Source organism: Bos javanicus, chromosome 7 (genome assembly GCF_032452875.1).
Source record: "Bos javanicus breed banteng chromosome 7, ARS-OSU_banteng_1.0, whole genome shotgun sequence".
Classification (NCBI taxonomy): domain Eukaryota; kingdom Metazoa; phylum Chordata; class Mammalia; order Artiodactyla; family Bovidae; genus Bos; species Bos javanicus.
The window spans coordinates 15,224,960-15,248,077 of NC_083874.1; the positions used below are offsets into that span (position 1 = coordinate 15,224,960).

Consider the following 23,118-nt stretch of genomic DNA (forward strand, 5'->3'; position numbering starts at 1 on the left):
TCATGTTCCTTTCAGTCTTTCTGATCACATAGAGGACACTGTCTTCCAAAGGAGTTCCCTTTTGAACACCTGTTTATTTATTTTTAACATTTATTATTATTTTAATTCAGTTACTTACTTTTTGGTTGTGTTGGGTCTTCACCGTTGCATGAGGGCCTTCTCTAGTTGTGGTCTGTGGGCTTTTCCTGTTGCAGAGCACAGGCTCTAGGCGCACAGGTTCAGTATTTGCAGCACACCGGTTTAGTTGTTGTGTGCTGCGGAAGACCGTCCCAGACCAGGGATGAGACCCATGTCCCCTGTATTGGGTGGTGGATTCTTATCTACTATACCACCAGGGAAGCCCCTGGAGCCCCTATTTAATTTTTCTCTTGCCAAGAGGAGCAGACTGTAGCACGCTGTATTATTTTGGTCCAGAAAGGATCCAGGCCTGACTGGTGATGTCCAAGCTGTGTGACCCTTGGCCGGGGACGTAGCGTTACTGTGCTTTGATCTCCTCCCCTGTAGATGGAGCAACAGTGTCAGCCTCGGTGGACTTGGGTTACGACATAAAAGCACACACACACACAAATGAGTTCCAAACATTTGCATACTTATTTATCATCTTTTTATTTTTTCTCCACTGACCTCTTGAAATTGAATTTGCACATTGTCAGCATTTTCATAGTGAAATATAACCCACGGGAAAGTGCAGAAAGCATAAGCTTAGAGCTTAATGAATTAGGGTTAAGTGAAAACCTGTTTCAGGTCAAGGTCTAGTCAGAAACATTTTTCATGTTCACAGTCTGAGTCATTGAAAGGGCTGTGTGATACTCAGTAGTAATGACTTTTTTGGGGGGGAGGTGGGCAGTGGGCTTCACTGGTGGCTCAGTGGTAAAGAATCCACCTGCTAATGCAGGAAACTTGGGATCAATCCCTAGGTCAGGAAGATATTAATTCCCTGGAGTAGGAAATGACAACCCACTCCAGTGTTCCTGCCTGGGAAATCCCACGGACAGAGGAGCCTGGTGGGTTACAGCACATGGGGTCGCAAAGAGTCAGACACAGCTTAGGGACTAACCAACAACATCATAACGTACCTGGCCAGGCTTCTATCTAGACTGGGACCACATCATTGCTTTTCTGCCAAGAATGGCCTACTAGCTCTGCCAGCTTTTTTTTTTTTTTTAATATTTATTCATTTACTTCTGCCAGGTCTTAGCTGTGGCATGAGGGACTTAGCTTACTGACCGGGGATCGAACCTGCGCCCCCTGTATTGGGATCACAGAGTCTTAGCCACTGATTGGGAATTCCCCGATCTGCCAACTTTTTAATGAATTTCCTGCACGCAAGGACAGACTGGAGAGAAATCTATGAAAATGTAATGGTTGTGTTAGGGTGCTTTCCCTTTCTTAATTCTCCACACTTGGCTCTTTGTTTCCCAGCTGTGGCCACGTGCCGGCCTGATGAATTCCAGTGCTCGGATGGGACCTGCATCCATGGTAGCCGGCAGTGCGACAGGGAGCCTGACTGTAAGGATCTGAGTGACGAGCTGGGCTGCGTCAACGGTGAGCCCCACCCCTCCAGGATCCCGGGCTGTGGGGAGATGTGGGGGGAGGAGCACAGTGCCTCCCAGACAAGGGAGGAGCCTCCTGTGTGTCCTCAAGCAAGTTACTTGAGCTCTCTGAGCCTCTTTCTCTAATCTGCAAAATGAAAACATCCACTTCAGGACTGTGAGATTTAATGAGGTTGGAGTGTACATAGCTCATGAACCTGAGCTCACAGAGTTACGTGTACAGTACAATTCCACTTTGCTGAGTTTATAGTGTAGCAGTTCCGCTCGTGGGAAACTTGTATCTGTGCACTGGGAGATAGGCTCTAGAATGAGCAGAGTAGCACTGTCCTAACAGCAAAGCAGTAGAAGCAACCAGAATGTTCATCAGCAGTAGAATTAGTATATATATATATATATGCCATGTTGCATGACATGTGGGATCTTAGTTCCCTGACCAGGGATCAAACCCATGTACCTTGCATTGGAAGCTCAGAGCCTTAACCACTGAACCACCAAGGAAGTCCCAGCAGTAGAATTAATGTAAAAAAAAATTTTTTTTTTAATTGTGGTGAAATAGAGGCTTCCCTGGTGGCTCAGATGGTAAAGAATCTGCCTGTAATGCAGGAGATGTGGGTTTGATCTCTGGATCGAGAAGATCCCTTGGAAAAGAGAATGGCAACCCACTCCAGTATTCTTACCTGGAGACTTTGGTGGGCTACAGTCCATGGAGTCTGGAAGAGTTGGACAGGACTGAGTGGCTAACACAACAAAAAAAAACACATGTAACAAAATTTATTGTCTTAACCATTCTTAAGAGTATAGTCCAGCGGTGCTAAGTCACCATCCGCATGATCCATCGCCAGAACTCTTTCATCTTCCCGTATTGAAACTCTGTCCCCATTATACACTCGCTGTTCTCCTTCCTCGAGCCCCTGGTACCCACCATTCTACTGTCTCTACGAATTCCACTCCTCTAGTATTTGACCTTATGTAACTGGAATCACAAATTTGTGTGACGGGTTTATTTCACTAAGCATCGTTTCCTCAACGTGCATCCATGTTATAGAAGGTGTCAGAAATGCCTTCCTTTTTAAGGCAAAATAATATTCTGCTGTATGGATGGACCACATGTTGTTTATCCAGTCACCCGTGGATGAACACTTGGGTTGCTTCCACGCCTTGGTTGTTGTGAATAGTACTGCTGTGAACAGGGCTGCCTGGAAATAATTTTAAACGGCAGTGTCATCACAGAGTGGAATATCATGCAGCTGAGAAAAATGAGGCTACAGCCCCTGTCTGCAGCCCAGGTGAACTTTATAACCTTGGGGTTGCAAACAAGAAGGCAATTGCAGGAATTTAACTGGATACAGTTATTAAGACTCAAAAGGAAGCAAAATTCAACAGTAGATTGTTCATTCATACATGTTTGATAGAATTATTAATGAAAAAATAAAGAAGTAGTAATCAAAATTCAAAATTATCATTACCTCTGGGGGTAGTAGAAAATGGGATGGCTTAGACCACTATAATAGTTTAGGTCGGGGGCTGGAGAGTAGGAATTTTCAGCTCTGCAGGCCATAGTCTCAATTACATCTGCTTGACTCTGCTGTTATAGCATGAAGTCTGCCACTGACTGTATGTAAACCAATGGGCAGCGCTGGGTGCTAATAAAACTTCTATTTAAACAAACAGGCATCAGGCCAGAGTTTACCAGCCCCTGCTATTGGTGATATTCTAATTCTTAAGCTGAGTGGAGGCTTCATGTTTGATCAGTAACTGTTCTGTTTTACCACCAAATACATTTGTATCTATTCTTGCATAAATAATCATATTAATAAGAAGCACTAAGCCACCTCCTGTCTCCTGGAAGCACCTGACCCTACTCTGTGCTTATAGTGACTCTTTGCGAGGGGCCCAACAAGTTCAAGTGCCAAAGCGGTGAGTGCATCTCCCTGGACAAAGTGTGCAACTCCGTCAGGGACTGCCGGGACTGGTCGGACGAGCCCCTCAAGGACTGTGGTGAGCCCTGGGGTGTGGGCAGCTGGTAGTGTTGAGGGTGGGGTCCACCGCATTGAGACGTGGGTGCTGTGGTGCTGTGAGGGGCCAGCCGTGCCGAAGCCCACAAGTGCTGTGACTCTGGGGCTGGACAGATGTTAGGGGGGAGCCTGGGGATAAGTGGATTGGCTTCTAAGCCTCAGTTTTCCCATCTGTAAGATGGGGCAGTAACTTCCCAGACATCCTAGGGCTGCTGGGGATCAGGTGTTACAAGTGTTTTCAGCAGCACTTTAACCCATGATTTGGACTTTCCAGTCCATAGGGTCTCTGTCGCAGCTCTTCTACTTGGCTTTTGTAGCAGGAGAGCACCCACCCAAGCCCATACACGTGCATTTGAATGCCTAGGGCCATGTTCCAATATTCTATTATGGATACAGACACTCGAATTTCATAGAACTTTTGAAATATTTTGCTTTTGATTCTTATTTTCTTCTCAACTATTTTAAAATGTAAAAACCATTCTTAGCTGTCAAAGAGCAGGTTGAGGGCTGGCTTTGGCCCACGCTTGGTATAGAGGGTAAGACCATGGATTATGGAGCCCGGTGCCCTAGGTTTGCGTCAAGCCCTGTGATCTTAAACAAACTGTTTAACCTGGCCACGCCTCGATTTCCCCAGCTATAAGTCTCATGCCTTTAAGGTCATAGGGAGGATTTTGTGTGTGTTAGTCACTCAGTCCTGTCCGACTCTTTGCACAGAGTCCATGAGCTCCTCTGTGCATGGGATTCTCCAGGCAAGAATACTGGAGTGGGTTGCCATTTCCTATAGGGAGGATTAAGTGAGTTAATACATGTAACTGTAGTAAGTGGTATGTGGCTTTTATTTTTTATAATTAAAAATTTTTTTAAATTATGGTTAAAAAAACCCACAAAATTTATGGTTTTACCATTTTTAGGTGTTCAGGCATGTTTTAAGTACAGTCGCAGTGTTGTGTAACCATCACCACCATCCATCTCCAGAACTATTTCATCTTGCAGAAATGAGTCTCTGTCTCCACTGAATACTAACTCCCCCTCCCCCAACCTCTGCACCCACCCTCCTACCTTCTGTCTCTATAAATATGACCCCATTAGGGGCCTCACGTGGCTGGCTTATAATTCACTCACTGTAACACCCTCATAGGGCTTCCCTAGTGGCTCAGCTTGCCATTGCAGGAGACTCAGGTTCCATCCCTGGGTTGGGAAGATCCCCTGGAGGAGGAAATAGCAACCTACCCCAGTATTCTTGCCTGGGAAATCCCATGGACAGAGGGGCCTGGTGGGCTACAGTCTATGGGGTTGCAAAGAGTGGGACAAGAATTAGCGACTAAACATCGACAACATCTTCGTGGTTCATTCATGGTGTCACGTGTGACAGTGGCCCTAAGACCTCTTAGGAATCATGGCAACTTCACCAGCAGTCATCATGTTGGTTATGATGAGGTAGAAATAGTGCGGGATGTTGGATGAGGGGTGGCTGGTGGCCAGAGTGTGACCGGTGCCCCTCCTGCATCTGGCACAGGGACCAACGAGTGTCTGGACAACAAGGGCGGCTGCTCTCACATCTGCAATGACCTCAAGATCGGCTACGAGTGCCTGTGTCCCGAAGGCTTCCAGCTAGTGGGCAAGCACAGATGTGAAGGTAATTCCCAAGCCCCTGGCTCTTTCCTTGGAAGAAGAGGGGGGTCAAAGCCTCAGCCTCAGTTTTCCCATCTGTTAAGTGGGTGAAGGTACCCTCCTCACAGGGCTGGTGGGAGGCCAGGTGCTTGAACCAGCTGTTGCCAGCTTGGCCCTTGGGGAGCACTGCTTTTGGCCTTTGGGGATTAATAATTAAGAAAGAAATCTCAGCTGATGCAACTTCGCCCAGTTGACTATGCCCTAAAGTGAATGGTGAGGTTGGGGTTAGAGATCATGCTTGGCCATTTTCAAGATTTTGGTGATCAGGGACTTCCAGTGGCTCAGACTTCACGCTCCCAAAGCAGGGGGCCTGGGTTTGATCCCTGGTCAAGGAACTAGATCCCACACGCTGCAATTAAGAGTTCATATGCTACAGTTAAAGATTCCACGTGCTGCAACTAAGATCTGGTGCAGCCAAATCAATAAATTAAAAAAAAAAATTGGTCAGAGCATCCTGTCCTGGAGGTTTTCCCGAGAGGGGATGGGTTGTCCTCCATTTGCCACAAGGAGGCATGGCTCTTGGTCAGAGCCCATGGTTCCATCTGCACCCTGCTGGAAAGATGCTCCAGTTCTCTCTGTGTCCCAACTCTCAGATATCGATGAGTGTCAGAACCCTGACACCTGCAGCCAGCTCTGCGTGAACCTCGAGGGCAGCTACAAATGCGAGTGCGAAGAGGGCTTCCGGCTGGAGCCCCTCACCAAGGCCTGCAAGGCTGTGGGTAAGTGCAGGGAGGTGGCGGTGGGGGGAGGCCATGTGGTGGGACTTTCATCATCCTGTGGACAGAGGAGCATGGCAGTCTACAGTCCATGGGGTCAAAAAGAGGACTAAATCAACTTAGCATGCAATGAAACAAATAGACATCACTGTTTCTTTTACCTGAAGTTAGGTTAGAACTGCAACCATGCAGTGATTCTTAGAAGCACCTAAATCAGGGGATCCCATGTTTCTGGAAGTCGGGGTCCCTTCCACTCTGCTGAACTGCCCCCTTCCCGGATCCCCAGGCACCATCGCCTACCTCTTCTTTACCAACCGCCACGAAGTCAGGAAGATGACTCTGGACCGAAGCGAGTACACCAGCCTTATCCCCAACCTTAAGAACGTGGTCGCCCTGGACACGGAGGTGGCCAGTAACAGGATCTACTGGTCTGACCTGTCCCAGAGGAAGATCTACAGGTGAGCCTGCCTGCTCCCCTAGCCGCACGCAGCCCCAGTCCCTGAATGGACGGAGGGCCCCCGGAGCCGACACTCTCCTCTTCCTTCTCCTTTCCCCTCAGTGCCCAGATCGACGGAGCCCCCAGCTTCTCCTCCTACGACACCGTCATTGGCGAGGATCTCCAGGCCCCCGATGGGCTGGCGGTGGATTGGATCCACAGCAACATCTACTGGACCGACTCCATCCTGGGTACCGTCTCCGTGGCTGACACCAAAGGTGTGAAGAGGAAGACGCTCTTCCAGGAGGAAGGCTCCAAACCACGGGCCATTGTGGTCGATCCCGTCCATGGGTGGGTATTCCTAGGGCTGGGGTTCACAAATGGATTAGAGGTCCAGATGGGGGGAGGTTTGGGCTTAGGTAGACCAGATGACCAGACCAGACCAGATTAGCTTTTTGTTTGTTTTTTGTTTGTGGGTTTTTTTTGGGGGGGGGGCACAGGTTTTTCTTTATGTCTTTATTTATTTTCAGATGCCTGGCTCTTCATTGTTTTGCACAGGCTTTCTCTAATTGTGGGGCACAGGCTTCTCACTGTGGTGGTTTCTCTTGTTTTGAAGCACAGGCCGTGTGGGCTTCAGTAGTTGCGGTTCCTGGGCTCTAGAGCTCAGGCTCAGTAGTTGTGGCACAAGGGTTTAGTTAACTCCGAAGCATGTGGGGTCTTCCCACGTCCCCTACACTCTCAGTGGGAGGGGGTTCCGTCATGGTGGGAATTTTATCATCTGAACTTTGCACAGGATGGGGGGTGTAGAACATCTTGGGGATGTTCGCTACATCCCCAAGACCTCTCCCAAATGAACACACAGCCCAGTTAGCATAAAAACAAGAGAGACAATGTCCTTAAGAAATACTGAACACTTAAAAAAAAAAAACAAACCCGTACACACTTCAGCATTAGCCAAACAACAATTTTTGCAAACATAGTGAAGGTCGCCACCCGTGGCACGCCCCCTGCAGGTGGGACCATGGCTGACTCAGCAGCTCCAGTGTCCACAGGGACCCCTGTGAAAGCATGGTCTTGTCCCAAGTACCATGCCCTGCAGAGGACACCTGCTCCAGCACATTACATGTGTGTCTGGGAGGGTCTCTGGGGCTGGGAAGTTCACAGCCCCAGGATGGGCAGCCTGTTCTGGCTGCAGTCACTGGGGGAGAGGGAGCGATGGGCCTGAGAGAGAAAAGGTTGGCGAAGCCACACTTGGCTGTGCTAGCACGGTGTCCACGGCTCAGATTGGAGGGACCCTGGGATGAAGGTGGGCCCAGCAGGCCTTCCTCCAACAAGACTAATGCCCTCATTTGGTGGAGGGTCATCTGGTCTATCCAGATGCCAGGAGAGAGAGACCCTCCCAGACACACTCCACTTAGACTTGTATCACTTGCTCTGCTCTTATATTTCTCCCCCTAAACAGCAGGCACCACCACCTGGCTCTTCCATTTGGTCTATGAGTTTCCTTTCCTTCGGGCTGATGGGCCATGATTTATTTAAACTGCTCTCAAAAAAAAAAATAAATAAATAAATAAATAAAAATAAACTGCTCTCCAGCACATGGAAATTTAAGTTTTTCTCCCCTGCCTTATACAAAGGAGCCATGAATAGCTTTGAATGCCTTTGAACATGAGTCCTTGCAATTTATCTGCAGGATAACATACACTTAACCTGGCGGTCCAGTGTTGATACTCTGTGCTCCCAATGCAAGGGGCATGGGTTCAATCCCTAATCGGAGAACTTAGATCCCACATGCCACACAGCCTTAAAAAAAATAATAAGAATAAATAAATTCATACTTTACCAAAACAAATTTATAAAAGCCCTTAGGCTCAGAAAGCAGTGTTCAGAGAGCAGATTCCAGGGCCCCAGTCCCAACACTGGAATGAAAACCTCCCTTTGTTCTCCAAAGTCCCTGAATCTTGCCAGGTCTCACCAGGCTGCAGGTCCTGGAACTGGCAAGGTTGGTGGGGTTTAGTCCCTAAGTCGAGTCTGACTCTACGACCCCCTGGACTGTAGCCTGCCAAGCTCCATGGATTTCTCCAGGCAAGAATACTGGAGTGGGTTGCCATTTCCGTCTCCAGGGGATCTTCCCCACCCATGGATCAAACCCAGGTCTCCTGCACTGCAGGCAGATTCTTTACAACTGAGCCACCAGGGAGCAGCAAGGTTAAGTTAGGGGACCAGAAAGAACCCATCCAGGGCCTCCCCCAGGAGGGACTGTGGGGGCGGGGGTAGTTCCTGGCCTGGCTGATGCCAGGGAGAGAGCAGCTCTTCCGGGTGGTCACAGCTTCCCTCCTTGATGTCCCCCTGTCTGTCCTTCCCGCTGCTCCCCCAGCTTCATGTATTGGACTGACTGGGGCACTCCTGCCGAGATCAAGAAGGGGGGCCTCAACGGCGTGGACGTTTACTCGCTGGTGACCGAGGACATCCAGTGGCCCAACGGCATCACTCTAGGTACACTGGGGGGACAGTAGTCCTCGGTGTCAGGCAGGGTCTGGAGGAGAGATGACCAGGGGGCTCCGTGAGAGTGTCGAACTGGAAACTCACCTCCCCTCTCCCCACACCACACCTGCATGCGGTTCGGGTGGGACGCGGGTGTGGATCTGAATGGCTTTCCCAGGCGCTGAGTCCGGTTGGGTGGGGGGTTGGTTCCCTCCTGTGAAGAGCAGGATGCCCAAGCCCCACGGCCCGGGCATTGCCTGTGACCTCTCCTTGCCACCACTGTGGGTTCTAGATCTTTCTGGCGGCCGCCTCTACTGGGTCGACTCCAAACTGCACTCCATCTCCAGCATCGATGTCAACGGGGGGAACCGGAAGACCGTGCTGGAGGACAAGAAGAAGCTGGCGCACCCCTTCTCTTTGGCCATCTTTGAGGTGGGGGCTGGGGGCACGCAATCACTCCTTATTTTAAATTAAGAAATTTTTAAAGAAAAAAGGCTCTAGAAGAGAGAGATGGCCAGGCAGCTCTGTGAGAGTTTATAACCCAAAACTCAGTTTTCTTCCCCCGACACACCTGCATGCAGTTCAGGCTTGCAAGTCAGGGCAGGAGCTGGGGGGAGCCGATGATTTTCCCCGGTTCTGGGTCCTCAGGGTGGGGCCCTTCCTCCTTCGGGGAGCAGAATGCCCAAGTCCTAAAGCCCCCAACATCACCTATGACCTCTCCTTTCTCCCTCGCCCTACCAGCCGCACTCCCGTGGACCCATTTGGAGGGGTGTGGAACCAGTGGTCGTGTCCCCTGTGGCTGATGGGTATATGTCATTCCTTATGCCCCTGTAGGATAAAGTATTTTGGACGGATGTTATCAACGAAGCCATTTTTAGTGCCAACCGCCTCACAGGTTCAGACATCAGCCTGATGGCAGAAAACCTGTTATCACCGGAGGACATTGTCCTTTTCCACAACCTCACGCAGCCGAGAGGTAAAGATGGGGTGGCCTCCCTCACTACCACTGCTTCTCTGCCTGTGCTCTGGAATGTTCCAGAATTTTTCTGACCTCATTCTCATCCTGCCTCCCTGCCTTTTCCCGCCGCAGGGGTGAACTGGTGTGAGAGGACTGCCCTCCGCAATGGTGGCTGCCAGTACCTGTGTCTGCCGGCCCCACAGATCAACCCCCGCTCACCCAAGTTCACGTGTGCCTGCCCCGACGGCATGCTGCTGGCCAAGGACATGAGAAGCTGCCTCACAGGTGGGGATCGGCCTTCTGCCACCCTTGAGGGTCGGCCCTGCAGCCTTTCTTTGCTCATCTGTCAAATGGGAGAGCAAGGCCCCTGGAGGCTGTTGTAAGGCTTTTCTCAAATGCTGGGTACATCAGCACTGACTAGCAGGGAGACGGACTCAGGTCCAGTTCTCTCTTTCCCAGCCCTCTTTGGTGGGGAGGCCCTGATTTTAGCTGCAGACATTAAGGGAGAATGCGGCCCCTCTTTCGGTCTCTGCATCCTCAGAGAAAGTCCCTGCTGGGGGTCAGTGTGTTTGTAGCACTTACGAATCTCCCTTTTGAAAGACAACGTGTAATATAATAACATAGACACTAGTGGGTTTGTATTTTCACTGCATTTGTCTTCAGTTTTTTCTGTGGCCCATGGCACTTGCTTACTTCCTGTTTTCAGCAGCAGCACAACTCTCATTGGCTCTCAGGCCACAGGACACTCAGGAAATGTTTATTCTTTCAGAGTCTGAATCTGCAGTGACCACCCGAGGACCCTCCACGGTCAGCTCGACAGCTGTGGGGCCGAAGCGCACGGCCAGCCCTGAGCTCACCACAGCCGAGTCAGTGACAATGTCCCAACAAGGTAAAGCCTGAGGCCACCTACCCTCCGCTCCCTGCACCAATTCATTGATAACCAGCATCTCTGTGAAGAGACAGAGTGGATTTGGTCTTGGTTCTTTGGCTGACTGTCTCTGGCATGGCTTGTGCCTGTCTGAAGCCTCAGTTTCCCTACCTGGAGCTAATAACAGTGCCTGCCCACCTCCCTGGAAAAGTGGGGATCACATGAGCGTGGGAAGAACCTGAAGTTTAAGGTGTCTGCCCAGCAAGGCCAGGACTAGTGTGAGGCAGGTCAGGTACTCCCTGGGGTAGCGCCTAAAGGGGGCACCAGAAAATCAAGGACTCAGATAATAGTTTAATGCAATTTTTTTTTCAGTTTTTAGGTTTTCTTTTACACTTTAAAAATTAATTTATTTCTAATGCATTATTATTTTTAAATCAAATAATCAAATTGTGGCCTGTGGGGACAGTCCTGATAAATAAAGTTTGCTTGGTCCCAATGAGGCAGGTTTTGCAAAGTGTATCATCAGATCCTGTTTTCCTAAAAATTTTGCTCTTTTGTTCTTCATGAGATATTGGCATTAATTTTTGTTTTCTTTTCTTTTTCTTTTTTTTCTTGGCCATGCCACGTGGCTTGTGAGATCTTGGTTCCCCAACCAAGGATTGAACCCAGACCCTCAGCAATGAGGGTGGAATCCTAACCACTGGACCATCAGCCAGGGAGTTTCCATTGGCATTAATTTTGATATTTTAAAAAATGTATTATAATGTTACTGGTTTACTGAGTTTGGGGGGGAATCCCTTCAAATTTTGTGACTGAGGTGAGTCCCCAGTTCCCTTCTTAGCCTGCCCTCAAGGTCTTACTCTACCACCTCCCCATCTTGATTGATTGGAAACCCGCCGTTCACTGATTTGTCCAGCAGAGGGCGCCCGACCCTGTTTTTGAGCAGTCCGGAAACAGCACAGGCTTTTCTGGCCAGGAAAAACAAAAAAAAAGCACATTAACAAGTTTCAGACATTTTTTTTTCCCCTTTCAAAGTAACTGAATCCTTTGTTCCACCATAAAGGGGATACAACAGGAACTGTATGGTAGAGAGAGGCCCAGAACCGTTTTCGATTGAAGTGCCACTGCTTGAAATACCATTTAACAGACGGGCCCATCTGGGGCTTCTCGAATTTGGCAAAGGAGCTCTTTTAAAAGAAAAATTTCTCAAGGACACTGCTGCTACTGCCCTAAATTATTTTTGTGGTGAGGTTTCTTAAATAAGCGCAAACGTAAAACTGGGTACAAACTCTGTCCAAAGCATGTATGACAGCTGGTCGATACGGATTTGAATATAACTGGTGATGGTCATTACTGCTCACTGGCTTATCGTGTGGCTCGGATGTGACTCGTGTGGTCTTCGCAGAGCATTGGCCTGTTTGGAGGCCTTTATATTTTCACTCACATGGGCCCGCACGTTGTCTGGCCCAGGTGCACACATGTGATTATATAACGATGTCACCTCCAATATCTTTTTTTGTTTGTTAGTTTTTTTGGATGTGGACCATTTTTTTTTAAGTCTTTATTGAATTTCTTACAATATTGTTTCTGTTTCATGTTTTGGTTTCTTGGTGGTGAGGCATGTGGGATCTTAGCTCCCCAACCAAGGATCAAACCCACACTCCCTGCATTGGAAGATGAAGTCCTACCCACTGGCCCACTAGGGAAGTCCCTTCCCCAAATATTTATTAGCTGGGGCCAGCTGGCACAGGACTATGGGTCTTTGGTGCGATCCAACCCAAGCACTGAAATTGCTGAGAATTACAGGGACAGAAGGTGACCCCTGCCCTCATCCACAATAGGCTCCTTGTCATCAAATGCAGGGGCTTCCCGGGTGGCTCATCTGCCGATGCAGGAGATGTGAGTTCAATCCCTAATCAGGAAGATCTGGAGAAGGACATGGTAATCCACTCCAGTATTTTTGCCCGGGAAATCCCATGGGCAGAGGAGCCTGGGGGACACGACTTAGCAACTAAACAACAACAACAATATCAATGCAAAAGCAGGTTGAAAAATTCCATCAGTGACCTCTCCAGCCCTGGGAATGTATCCACAAGTTTTGGTCTCAGAGGCCGGCATCTGCCTTCCCTAGTGCCTCATAACACGAGCCTACAGGACCCTCTTAAATTCGGGCCATACTCCCAATTGCCCACAGGCGAGGCCTGGACAGAAGCCAGTCTGCACTGCTCAAGCCTGGGAGATACTCCAACTTCCTTTGGACGTTTGAAGACACTAGGAAGTGTCGGGTGTTCTCCTCTGCGTGTTGACATCATATACCTGTGTTTCCCACCCTTTCACGGTGCATCTGGGCCTCACTTTCTCCCTTGTCTACCACAGGCCAGGGTGATGTTGCCAGCCAAGCGGACACGGAGAGGCCCGGGAGTGTGGGTGCCCTATACATCGTCCTCCCCATCGGTAAGCCTGTGGCCGATCCTCCCCTGGCTCCTTGCTTCCTGCAAAATGACTTCAGCTCCCGGCAAGCTGTTCTGGTCCACCTTCCCTCCAGTAATCGGCTGGCCCCATTGTGTGTCCTGTTTATCACTGAGCAACCCCCTTCCTAGCTTCATTCACTAAACAAGTATAGTTGAGCGACTACTGTATACCAAGGCCATTTCTGAGCACTGGGGACAGAGCCCAGAGAGAAACAAACATCCGCCCCCTTGGAGCTGAGAGCAGAGTGGGACATCTGAGATGTCACAGGGGAGGAAGGGGAACTGGGCCAGGGTTCCCGCTGTGATTGATAGGCACTTTCATCAACACCCAAAGGATGGGAAAGCACCAGCAGGGGTACCTCCCGATGAGTTGTTCTGTTTCAGGGGGCAGTTTGGAGATTTCTACTTTCCTGTCCTCACCTGTCAATCATGACTTGGTTTGCATCATACCCACTTTCCTTTTTGAAAAAAAAAAAAAATCCTTTCATGGTGTCCTTTCACAGAGACCAGAGATCTAAGTCCCCACCAGTTGTCCAGCTGTGGGTTGATACACTTGCCCAGGGAGGCCCTCACCTCCCTTGGGGCTGCCCCAGGGTGATGCCCACCTGGCATCTTCCCACCCTCTGGGCACCAGCCAGGATCTTTTCAGGAAACGGCACCCCAAGACCCACCATCAATGATGCAAAGAGGGATCCCACGTTATCCACATTCTTGCAGAAGCAGAGTGTGCCATGGTGGCCCCGAATATTGAAAACAATCCCATTTGTGAAACGAAGTAACTGATGTGTGACTAATACACAAGAAACATGGAAGATTGACAATAGCCTTCTTGTCATCAAATGCAGAAGCAGGTTGAAGAATTCCACCAGTGACCTCCCCGGTCACTGGGAATGTGTCCTAAACCTTTGATCTCAAGAGACGGGCAGCCCCTGACCCAGTGCCTCATAATGCAAGCCTGCTATATACCCAACAATAGGTTTGGGGGGGCGAGGCAGTCACAGTGGTCTTCAAGCTAGAGATTTCTTATACTCACTGATGGATTTTTTTTTTTTTAAACACTGGGCAAGTATTGTCTTTTTTTTATGTTTTGTGGGGCATTTGGGAAGATCTTAGTTCACCTGCTAGGGTTGGAACCCACTTCCCCTGCAGTGGGTCTTAACTGCTGGACCACCAGAAAAGTCCCAAGTATTAGGAAGATTGGAAAAATACAAATAATAAATTGGGAACAAAAACATTTCCCCGTGAAAGGGCCTGGCGTCTGAAGGCGGCACCCCTCCCCTCTCCCCTCAGCACTGCTCATCCTCCTGGCCTTCGGAACCTTCCTCCTCTGGAAGAACTGGCGGCTGAAGAGCATCAACAGCATCAACTTCGACAACCCCGTGTACCAGAAGACCACGGAGGATGAGGTCCACATCTGCCGCAGCCAGGACGGCTACACCTACCCCTCGGTGAGCCGCCCCGCTGGGGACCTCGCCGCACCCGGCTGGCTGGCTGAGTGCTCCTCATGCCTCCTAAAGGCCAGGCCCTCCTCGAGAGCGGACGATCTCACGGAGTGGCGGGTGGTGGGTTGGGGCGCGGCAGGGCCAGAGGATAAGCCAAGGGAACATAGGTCCAAGGGTGAAGGCCGGAAGGGGGACTGAGTTTTTTTGTGGGAGGGCTGGGAAGGAGGGGAGGCGACTTCAGATAAGGTGGCCCGGAAGGCTTTCTTGAATAGGGAGTGTACGCAGTGCAGCAGGCACCACCTGTGCAAACGCCCTGTGGCTGAACCCTGCCTGTGTGTGCGAGGGGCGGAGAGTGGGAGGGGAAGGGGCAGATGGAGCAGGACGCTGTGGGCCTATGAGAGCACCATTGCTGGGAGTGATATGGGCTCCACGGAGCCACATGATCAGACTCGGGTGCTCACGGGCGCCCCTGGTGGTTGTGTGAGGAATAGGCGTGGGCCAAGTCCCAGAGCCCCGAGACGAGGGTGGAGGCCTTTGTGCGGGTCCAGCGATAATGAGGGGGGTGGCCTGGGGGACCAGGAGAGAGTCAGGCGTGGGTGGCTTGTGGCCATGTTTACTAGATGTTGGGCTGATCGTTTCCGGCGTTTACTGCTTTGTTGACAGAGACAGATGGTCAGCTTGGAGGATGACGTGGCGTGAGCTGCTGCCTTGAGTCCTCTCCGTCCCCGGAACCTGCTGCCAGTCACTCAAAGGCAGCAAGAACACTTTCTCCCCTGACCCTTGACCTGCTCCCAACCCTTCCTGAGACTTCCGCGCCAAAAGCGCTGTTGGGGACTGCCGCCCAGGCACTGTCTGCCCGTCTGCCAGAGCTTTGTTTTATATATTTATTTTTCTGGGAGGCAGAACAGGCTTCAGACGGTGCCCACGGGCGGCAGTTGGGTTGCTTTTTTTTCTTCCTTTCTTCACACGTGAAAGAGAAAGGCAGAACAGCTGGGGAATCTGTCCTCTCTGGGAATCTCTGAGCTGCTCTCCTTCTAGACACACTCCTCCCTGGAGGGAATGACGGAGGGACGTGGAGCCGGAAAGCTAGTGGCTTTGAATGCACGAGAGCAGGTGCTACCCACAGGGTCCCAGGTGGCTGCTGTTGCCACCCACCCTCTAGCCCAGGCCCCACACTCAGGACTGAACGTGTTTACTTCTGCCAGGCAAGCCTGCGGGATGGCCAGAGTTGGTCTGCCACCCCCTGGTCAGGATCAAACTAGGGTTTTCCAAGCTGGGTTTGTCCTCCACTTAAGCCAGGAGGGGACCCTGGGTCCAACCTTCCAGGAGTGGCACCCGCTGAACCCTATTCATTCACCAAAACCCCGATCATCCCCAGAGAAAACAAATGCGAGCCACCAGTCGCCCTTAACGTTCGTGTATTAAGTGCCTGAGACCCCCTTACTTTGTGCGTGAAGATGAGCAGCTCCCACCTCTAACTGTATCCTTCTGTCCGGGAGTGGGTGTCTGGACCCCAGCCCCGCCCCTTGCACTTTTCCAGTTCAGGGTCCAACACTGCGTAAAGTCGACATTCTGTTATTATTTTGCACTACTTTCCGTTCTGGTTCCCTTCTGGCTGCAAAGAGTCTGGATTGATGACTGGTACCGACCCGGCCCTTCTCCCAGACCCGGCCCCTCTCCCAGCACGTAGGGAGACGTGTGCGCGGTGGCTTCATCATGACTTCAAAGCCAAAATTACGACTAGACGATCTGCCTACTGTTTCCACTTCTAGGCAGAGGCCACTGAGCCATTCATATCCCCGACAAGCCCGTCATGGTTGGCTGGTGTCCATCTGAAACATGCATGGCAGGTCTCCCCTGTAAGATGTGCTCTGGGCTCGGGAATTTCATGGGATTCATTAAACAAGAATGCTTTCTGAAATTGCCACACATATCATATTTATGACCACTGGGGGGTGCGGGTTGGATGGGGAGCAGCCTCCCATGGAAACGTCTGAGTGGGTTGACTACCGTACAACCACAGAACACGGGCACCCCTGCTGGAGACTGTGAACACCTTTTCTCTTTCTGAAGCATGTAAATAACACCCCCACCACCGCCGTGCAGACAGTGGGGACTTTTTGTTATGTTTGCACTTTGTATATTTGTTGAAACATTTCTCACTTATGTGTATATATATAAAAGAAAGATCTATTTATTTTTGCAAATCCTGGTTGCTGCAAAGATGCCTCGTCTTTCTGTACAAAGCTTATTTGAGCGTGCCGTGCACAGCCCTCCTCAAGAGAATCAGGTTCTGTGTTGTATATATGGGTTGCTTTTTGAGGATGGGTGTCGCTTTTTAAACCACTGTATAGAATGTTTTTATAGCCTGAATGCCTTACTGTGATCGATTACATTTCTTAAATAAAGTATTTGACTAAATCGGAAGTGCTTTCTTCTGCCTTTCTCTGGCTCCCTCCATCTGTTGATGGACAAGACTACCCCCAGGGAGAAGGATCTGGAAAGGGAACATTTTCCGACAGCGTCAACACAGGCTGCAGCCTCTAAGGGGATATTGTGCTCAGCTGGGGAGCAGCTCTGCTGGGTGCTGAATTGAAGTTTTGCTAAATTTCCTGCTTATTCAGTCATTCAACAAATATTGGCCACCCGTTGTGTGCCAGGTCATGTTCAAGGAGTGTGGGACACTGCCGTAAGAGCCTATGCCCTCAAGGAGATGACATTTTAGAAGAGGAAACAGATACAAAAAAGTATTTTAAAAGATTATTCTAGAAGAATATTTAAAAAGATAATGAGACAGAACTGACTGGCAAGAGGCTGTTTTATATAAGGGGGGGGAGGTGTCAGGGAAGGATTCTCCTTAATTTTTTAATTTTAAGAATCTGCCTCCAATGCAGGTTCTATCCCTGGGTTGGGAAGATCCCTTGGAGAAGGGAATGGCTACCCACTCTAGTGTGCTTGCCTGGAGAATTCTATGGACAGGAGCTTGAAGGGCTACAGTCCATGGGGTCACAAAGAGTTGGACATGACTGAGCGACTAACACTTTCACTTTTAAATTTTATATTGGAGTATAGCTGATTAACAATGTTGTAATAGGAACATGTTGAAATGTTGTTTCAGGTGGACAGCAAAGGGACTCAGCCATACACATATATGTATCCATTCTCCCCCAAACTCCCCTCCCATCTAGGCTGTCACATAACATTGAACAGAGTTCCCTAAGCTATATGATAGGTCCTTGTTGGTTGGTTATTCATCTTAAATATAGCAGTGTGTACATGTCCATTCCAAACTCTCTAACTATTCCTCCTCCCCATCCTTCTCCTTTTAAAAAACCTTTTTTCCTGAATTTAATTCTATTAAATTCATTGTTAAGATAGAAATAAATTGAGAGGTTTCACATCACAAATCTGGCTTCATTGTGATAACATTTGTCCAGAGCCACAGACATCGGGGTACATGGCACTGCACTCTCCTCAGTCCCTGGCACCCCTATTCTCTTGTGCATCCCAGCTTTACCTGAGTCTGACCTCAAGGGCATTTCAGACCCTTATCTTCGGGCGTGGCAGTCAAGCCACAGATAGTCCTGGTGTTTCAAGTGGGAAACAGGAATACGGCAGGTCATTGGATAGGAAAAAAAATACAAGGAACTAAGCATAAAAAACTAAATGGGACAAACCATAATGAGATGCCACCTACATGCCATTTGTATGGCTGTAATTAAAAACAAAAAACAAAAGACTTCCCTGATGGTCCAGTGGTTAAGATCCTGTGGTTCCAAGGTAGGAGATGCAGTTCAATCCCTGATCAGGGAACTAAGATCCCACACACCTCGACTAAAGATCCTTCATGCCGCAACTAAGACCAGGCACAGCCAAAATTTTAAAAAATAAATAAAACTACCATGTGATCCAGCAATTGAAATCAGGGATTTTGATATTTGCACACTCGTGTTCATAGTATTATTCACAAGAGCCGAAAAGTGGCACACACACAAGTGTCCATCTGTAGGTGAATGCATAAATAAAATGTATATATACACAGTGGAATATTATCCAGCCTGAAAAAGGAAGTTCTGAAACATGCTCTAAATGGATGAATCTCCAGGACATTGTCTAAAGGAAATCGGCCAGATCCAAAAAGATAACTACTGCATAATTCCACTTATATGAAGTCCCTTGTTGTTCATCGCTCAGTCATGTCCAACTCTTTGCGACCCCATGGACTGCAGCACGCCAGGCTTCCTTGTCCTTCACTGTCTCCCAGAGTTTGCTCAAACTCATGTCCATTGAATCCGTGATGCCATCAAATCATCTCATCCTCTGTTGCCTGCCTCCTTCTCCTCTTGCCCTCAATCTTTCCCAGCATCAGGGTCTTTTCCAATGAGTCAGCTCTTCGCATCAAGACTGGAGCTCCAGCTTCAAGCAACAGTCCTTCCAATGAATACTCAGGGTTGACTTCCTTTAGGATTGACTGGTCTGATCTTCTTGCTGTCCTTGAAGTTCCCAGTGCAGTCAAATTCCTAGAAACAGAAAGTAGGATAGAAAGTGGGTGCCTGGGGCTTGGGGAGGAGGAGGGGGAGTTGGCGTTTAATGGGTACAGGCTTTCAGTTTTGCAGGAGCAAAGAGCTGGATGGTGAGCAAGTTTGCACAACAAAGCGAATGTGCTGAATGCCGCTGAACTGCACACCTCAATGTGGTTAAGATGGTAAACTTCAGGGCTGCCTTGGTGGTCCAGAGGCTAAGACCCCGTGCTCCCACACAGGGAGCCTGGGTATCATGCCTGGTCAGGGAACGAGATTCCACATGCTTCACCTAAAGATCCGGCTCAGCCAAATGGGACTTCCCTCGAGGGTCCAGTCATTAGGAACTCAGAGCTTTCACTACACCGGGCACAGGTGAATCCCTGTTCGGGGAACTAAGATCCCGCGTGCTGCACAGCACAGGCAAAAAAAAAAAAAAGACCAAATGCGGGGACAATGAGGCATCCAGAAATAACAGCAGAAGGGGTGGCATTACTGGAGCCCAGGAATTGTGGGAGCTGGGAGGAGACCCGTCCACGGCACAGAGAGAGGAGATTCTAGCCTCTCCCCGCCTCCAGGCCCCGCCTCCCGCCAGCACCCCCCTCCCGCTAGCGCCCCTTTGTGCTGAGCCCAGTAGGACGTGGGAAACGGGGTTCCCTGCAGGACCCGGCCCAAGGGCAGAGGACCCGGAGTATGGAGGCAGTGGGTGGGAAAGGGTGCAGACTGGCTGGAGTTGGGTGACTTTGGACCCATCCGAGCCTCCGTTTCCCCACCTGCAAACGGGGCGATGCTGATCCCCGCCTCCCGGGCTCCGCGGGTGGCGGGTGTAGCGGTGGCAGAGGGAAGCGCCGGGAGCCGCCGGGACTGCGATCTTTTCTGTGTCCACAGGGTGGCACTTCCTTCCTTCCTTCCACCTTTTGTCTTGGGTAGGTTCCAAACTGCCTCTGGGGGCGAGAGCTGAGCGGACCGCACAGGAAGCGTCCGGGGCCTGCAGGCGGGCGCTCGATAATTGGTTGATTGACTGACTCCATGCTCAGCCGCGTGGCAAACCGGACAAATGAGCCTGAACAGTCCGGACGCGCGCGGGAGGGGCCGGGCAGTGGCCGAGAGCGCTGAGAGGGGAAGGTGGGCAGGACTTGGAGGGGGGGGTCTCCGGCAGCCTGGGAGAGACTGGAGGTGATGGAAGTTTCTGATCCCTGGCCTGGGCAGTTTTCTGTTAACGGAGGGAGTAGTAACCGAAATCCTTCCTCGGCGCCCCCAGCGTGCCAGTGAGTGTGACACAGACACAGGTTTAGAGTGTCAGGAAAAATAAGAGCAGACCCTTCTTGGTGATTAACTGTCTGCAGCCTCTCTGTGGCGGCCCAAGCAGGGGCCCAGAGCCCATTTTACAGATGGGAAAGGGGAGGCTGGGGTCACTGGGCTTGGGTCCCAAGCTCCTGGCGAGACCTGGATGCCCTGCCTTATCCGTCAACAGCGGCAGCCTAAAAGGCAAGGCCGTGGTGGTGAACCTCTCTGGGCTCACAGGGGGTCCCCTGGGGAAAGGCGTGGTTGTCACTCAGGTAAGATGAGGGGCAGCTGGCCGGCTGCTTGGAGTTGGTCTGTGGGCTCCCCCAAAGGGGTGGGGAGCAGACTGGAGCTTGGGAGCTGCTGTCCCTGAGGACAGGGTGTGGGCAGGTGATTCTGAACTCCGGCCTCTCCAAGAGGCTAGACAGCTCCGACCAACACCAGCCGGGTAGTGGGAGGAATTTGCTCCCCCAAGCCTGACACCCCAATTGACATCCTCTGCTGCCTCCACCCCCAACCCCCAGCCCCCACAGGCATCTGAAACCACAGCTGCCTGTGGTGAGTCAGGCTGGAGCCTGCGGGGCTGAGCCCAGGTCCGTGGGAGGAAAGAGGGGAAGGAAGGGAGGGGGAAGAGCTGTCCGCATGCTGGCCCCTCCCCCATGGTGGGGGGCAGCACCCCCCTTCCTCTAGGCAGTGAATTCCCTCAGTGATGAGGAGATGAGAGCGGCTGAAAGTTGGAATTTGAGCAAATACTGGTCACATCACCCACCCCATGGAGTGGAGTGGAATTGAGAGGCGGGGAACAGCCCCCAGGACTCCTGGGTCCTGTCCAGCCTCCCCTCCAGGCAGCTCAGGTTTCAGCTCTGACTCCTGCCCTTGGTGGAGGGGCTCCACCCTCCCCGGCACAGCTGCTCTGCTTACACCACAGCCTCCTCTCCCAAGCTGTGCCTATGATTGGACTGAAGGCTGGGAGCTTGGGGGTTCAAAGCAAAACCACTCCCCTAGTTGGCTGGGCCTCTGCACCATGACCTGTGTCAAGAGGGCAGTGTCAGACTCTCCTTTCCCAAGCCCCAACTCTGAGCTCCCCCACCCCACCCCCGGAATCTGAAAATCCTGCTCATGTCTCACTGTGGACTGCAGGCCTGGCTTGATCCAGCCCCATGGCCTCTCATTCTCTCCTTGCTGGCCTCTTTGCTATCTCTGAACCTTTGTACTTGCTGTTCCCTCTGCCTGGGTCACTGTCTCCATACTTTTATCCCCTGGGGGCTCAGGTCTGTCTGGGCTCAAATTACTCTTGCTCCCTGGGGCCTCCAATAGGCTCTGCCTTCATCAGCTGTGATACCGTTCGTGACCAGCTTACCTTCACTGTGCCTTGGTTCCGTCACTGAAGGGCACTGGGAGCCAGCACACAGCACCTGCTCACGGCCTCCACAGTAGCTTGGCTCCCTGGATTGGGGGGCCTGGCAGGTCACAGATGTCCATTGCACACTGCTGAGTCAGGTGGGGAGGCCACCAGGAGGTCCTGGGGCCTTCCTGGGGGTGGTCCAAGCACTGCTGTGTCTGTATTGATCCCCTGTGGTCAATCTTCCCAGCCTCTCCCCAGCCTCAGCCCACCAAGCTTGCCAGAGGTCCAGGTGAGAGGTTCGGCCTCTCCACTCCATATACCCTTGCCTATTTTCTCCAGAAACACCAATTAAAAGCCAGGTTGCGTGAGAGATATAGGTTCAATCCCTGGGTCAGGATGATCCCCTGAAGTAGGAAATGGCAACCCACTCTAGAATTCTTGCCTGCAGAATTCCATGGACAGAGGAGCTTAGTGGGCTACAGTCCATGGGGTCGCAAAGAGTCAGACACGATTGAAGTGACTTAGCATTTCGCAATGTAACTTTAGTGTTTTAAAGCAGTCTTCAAACATTACTTTCTGAGATGTCAGTTATATGAAAATGTATGAAAGCATAGAAACTGGATTGAAAGACAATCATTGAAATGTTAGCTGTGTTGTCTCTAGGCAAAAAAAAAAAAAAAAGCCAGGTTGGCCAGGTGTGTGGATATTGGCCCAGCAACCACTGATTACTAAGGACTTCAAGTGCTCTGTTGCCTGGCAGGGCTCTACCAAGTACAGGCCTGAGTTCCAGTTCTTGGTCTCTTTCCACCTGGGTAACTTTGGATAAGAGGCAGGTGCCTCGGAGTCTATTTCTCATCTGTAGAGCCAAGAGTCTCCTCCATGGACCCTGGGGCCCCCCTGCTGGGTTCAGCCTCCTGGGGACGGGGTGTCACTGTGACTTTGGGCAACTGACTGGACCAAGCTGTGCCTCGGTTTTCCTATCTGTAAAATGGATCCCCCTCACCAGCTTGGGGTGGTGCTGGCCTGAGAGGATGCCAGAAGAGGAATGGGGTGGGTGTGTGGGGTCAAGTCTCAGTTCTGGGGGCGCCAAGGTTTGGGTTCCATGCTCCCTTCCTGGTGGTAGAGGGGAAACTGATCCTGCACCCCTACCAGGGCTGGCCTAGCATTCAACGTGCCCCTAGCCAGGCTCCATAATCTGGGAAAAGGCTGGTGGCTGCTGATGGGCTGGCTCTCAGGGGGAGAGCAGGCAGGGCGGGGGTGGGGGTGCAGGCTGGAGGCCGTGGGCCAAGGCCATCCGGGCGTCTGGCCAGCACTGGGCAGTGAGTCAGGGCCCAGGCATGCAGAGGGCCAGGGCC

The 23,118-nt window shown here is 50.9% G+C and overlaps 1 protein-coding gene across 2 annotated transcripts in view; it reads left to right on the plus strand.

Moving 5' to 3' along the window:
* Positions 1–17,041, plus strand: part of LDLR (low density lipoprotein receptor) — a 33,618-nt gene extending 16,577 nt beyond the window's left edge. Inside the window, exons 5-18 of one of the 2 annotated variants that reach the window (XM_061422197.1) lie at positions 1,423–1,545; positions 3,429–3,551; positions 5,085–5,204; positions 5,833–5,958; positions 6,242–6,413; positions 6,515–6,742; positions 8,769–8,887; positions 9,168–9,307; positions 9,710–9,851; positions 9,966–10,118; positions 10,603–10,722; positions 13,078–13,155; positions 14,463–14,620; positions 15,278–17,041. In XM_061422197.1, coding sequence (XP_061278181.1) covers positions 1,423–1,545; positions 3,429–3,551; positions 5,085–5,204; positions 5,833–5,958; positions 6,242–6,413; positions 6,515–6,742; positions 8,769–8,887; positions 9,168–9,307; positions 9,710–9,851; positions 9,966–10,118; positions 10,603–10,722; positions 13,078–13,155; positions 14,463–14,620; positions 15,278–15,313 — 1,838 coding nt within the window. In that variant the 3' untranslated portion in view covers positions 15,314–17,041. The remainder of the gene's footprint in view (positions 1–1,422; positions 1,546–3,428; positions 3,552–5,084; positions 5,205–5,832; positions 5,959–6,241; positions 6,414–6,514; positions 6,743–8,768; positions 8,888–9,167; positions 9,308–9,709; positions 9,852–9,965; positions 10,119–10,602; positions 10,723–13,077; positions 13,156–14,462; positions 14,621–15,277) is intronic. The other variant, XM_061422199.1, reaches the window with a different exon arrangement.
* The last annotated feature ends 6,077 nt before the right edge of the window (positions 17,042–23,118 follow it).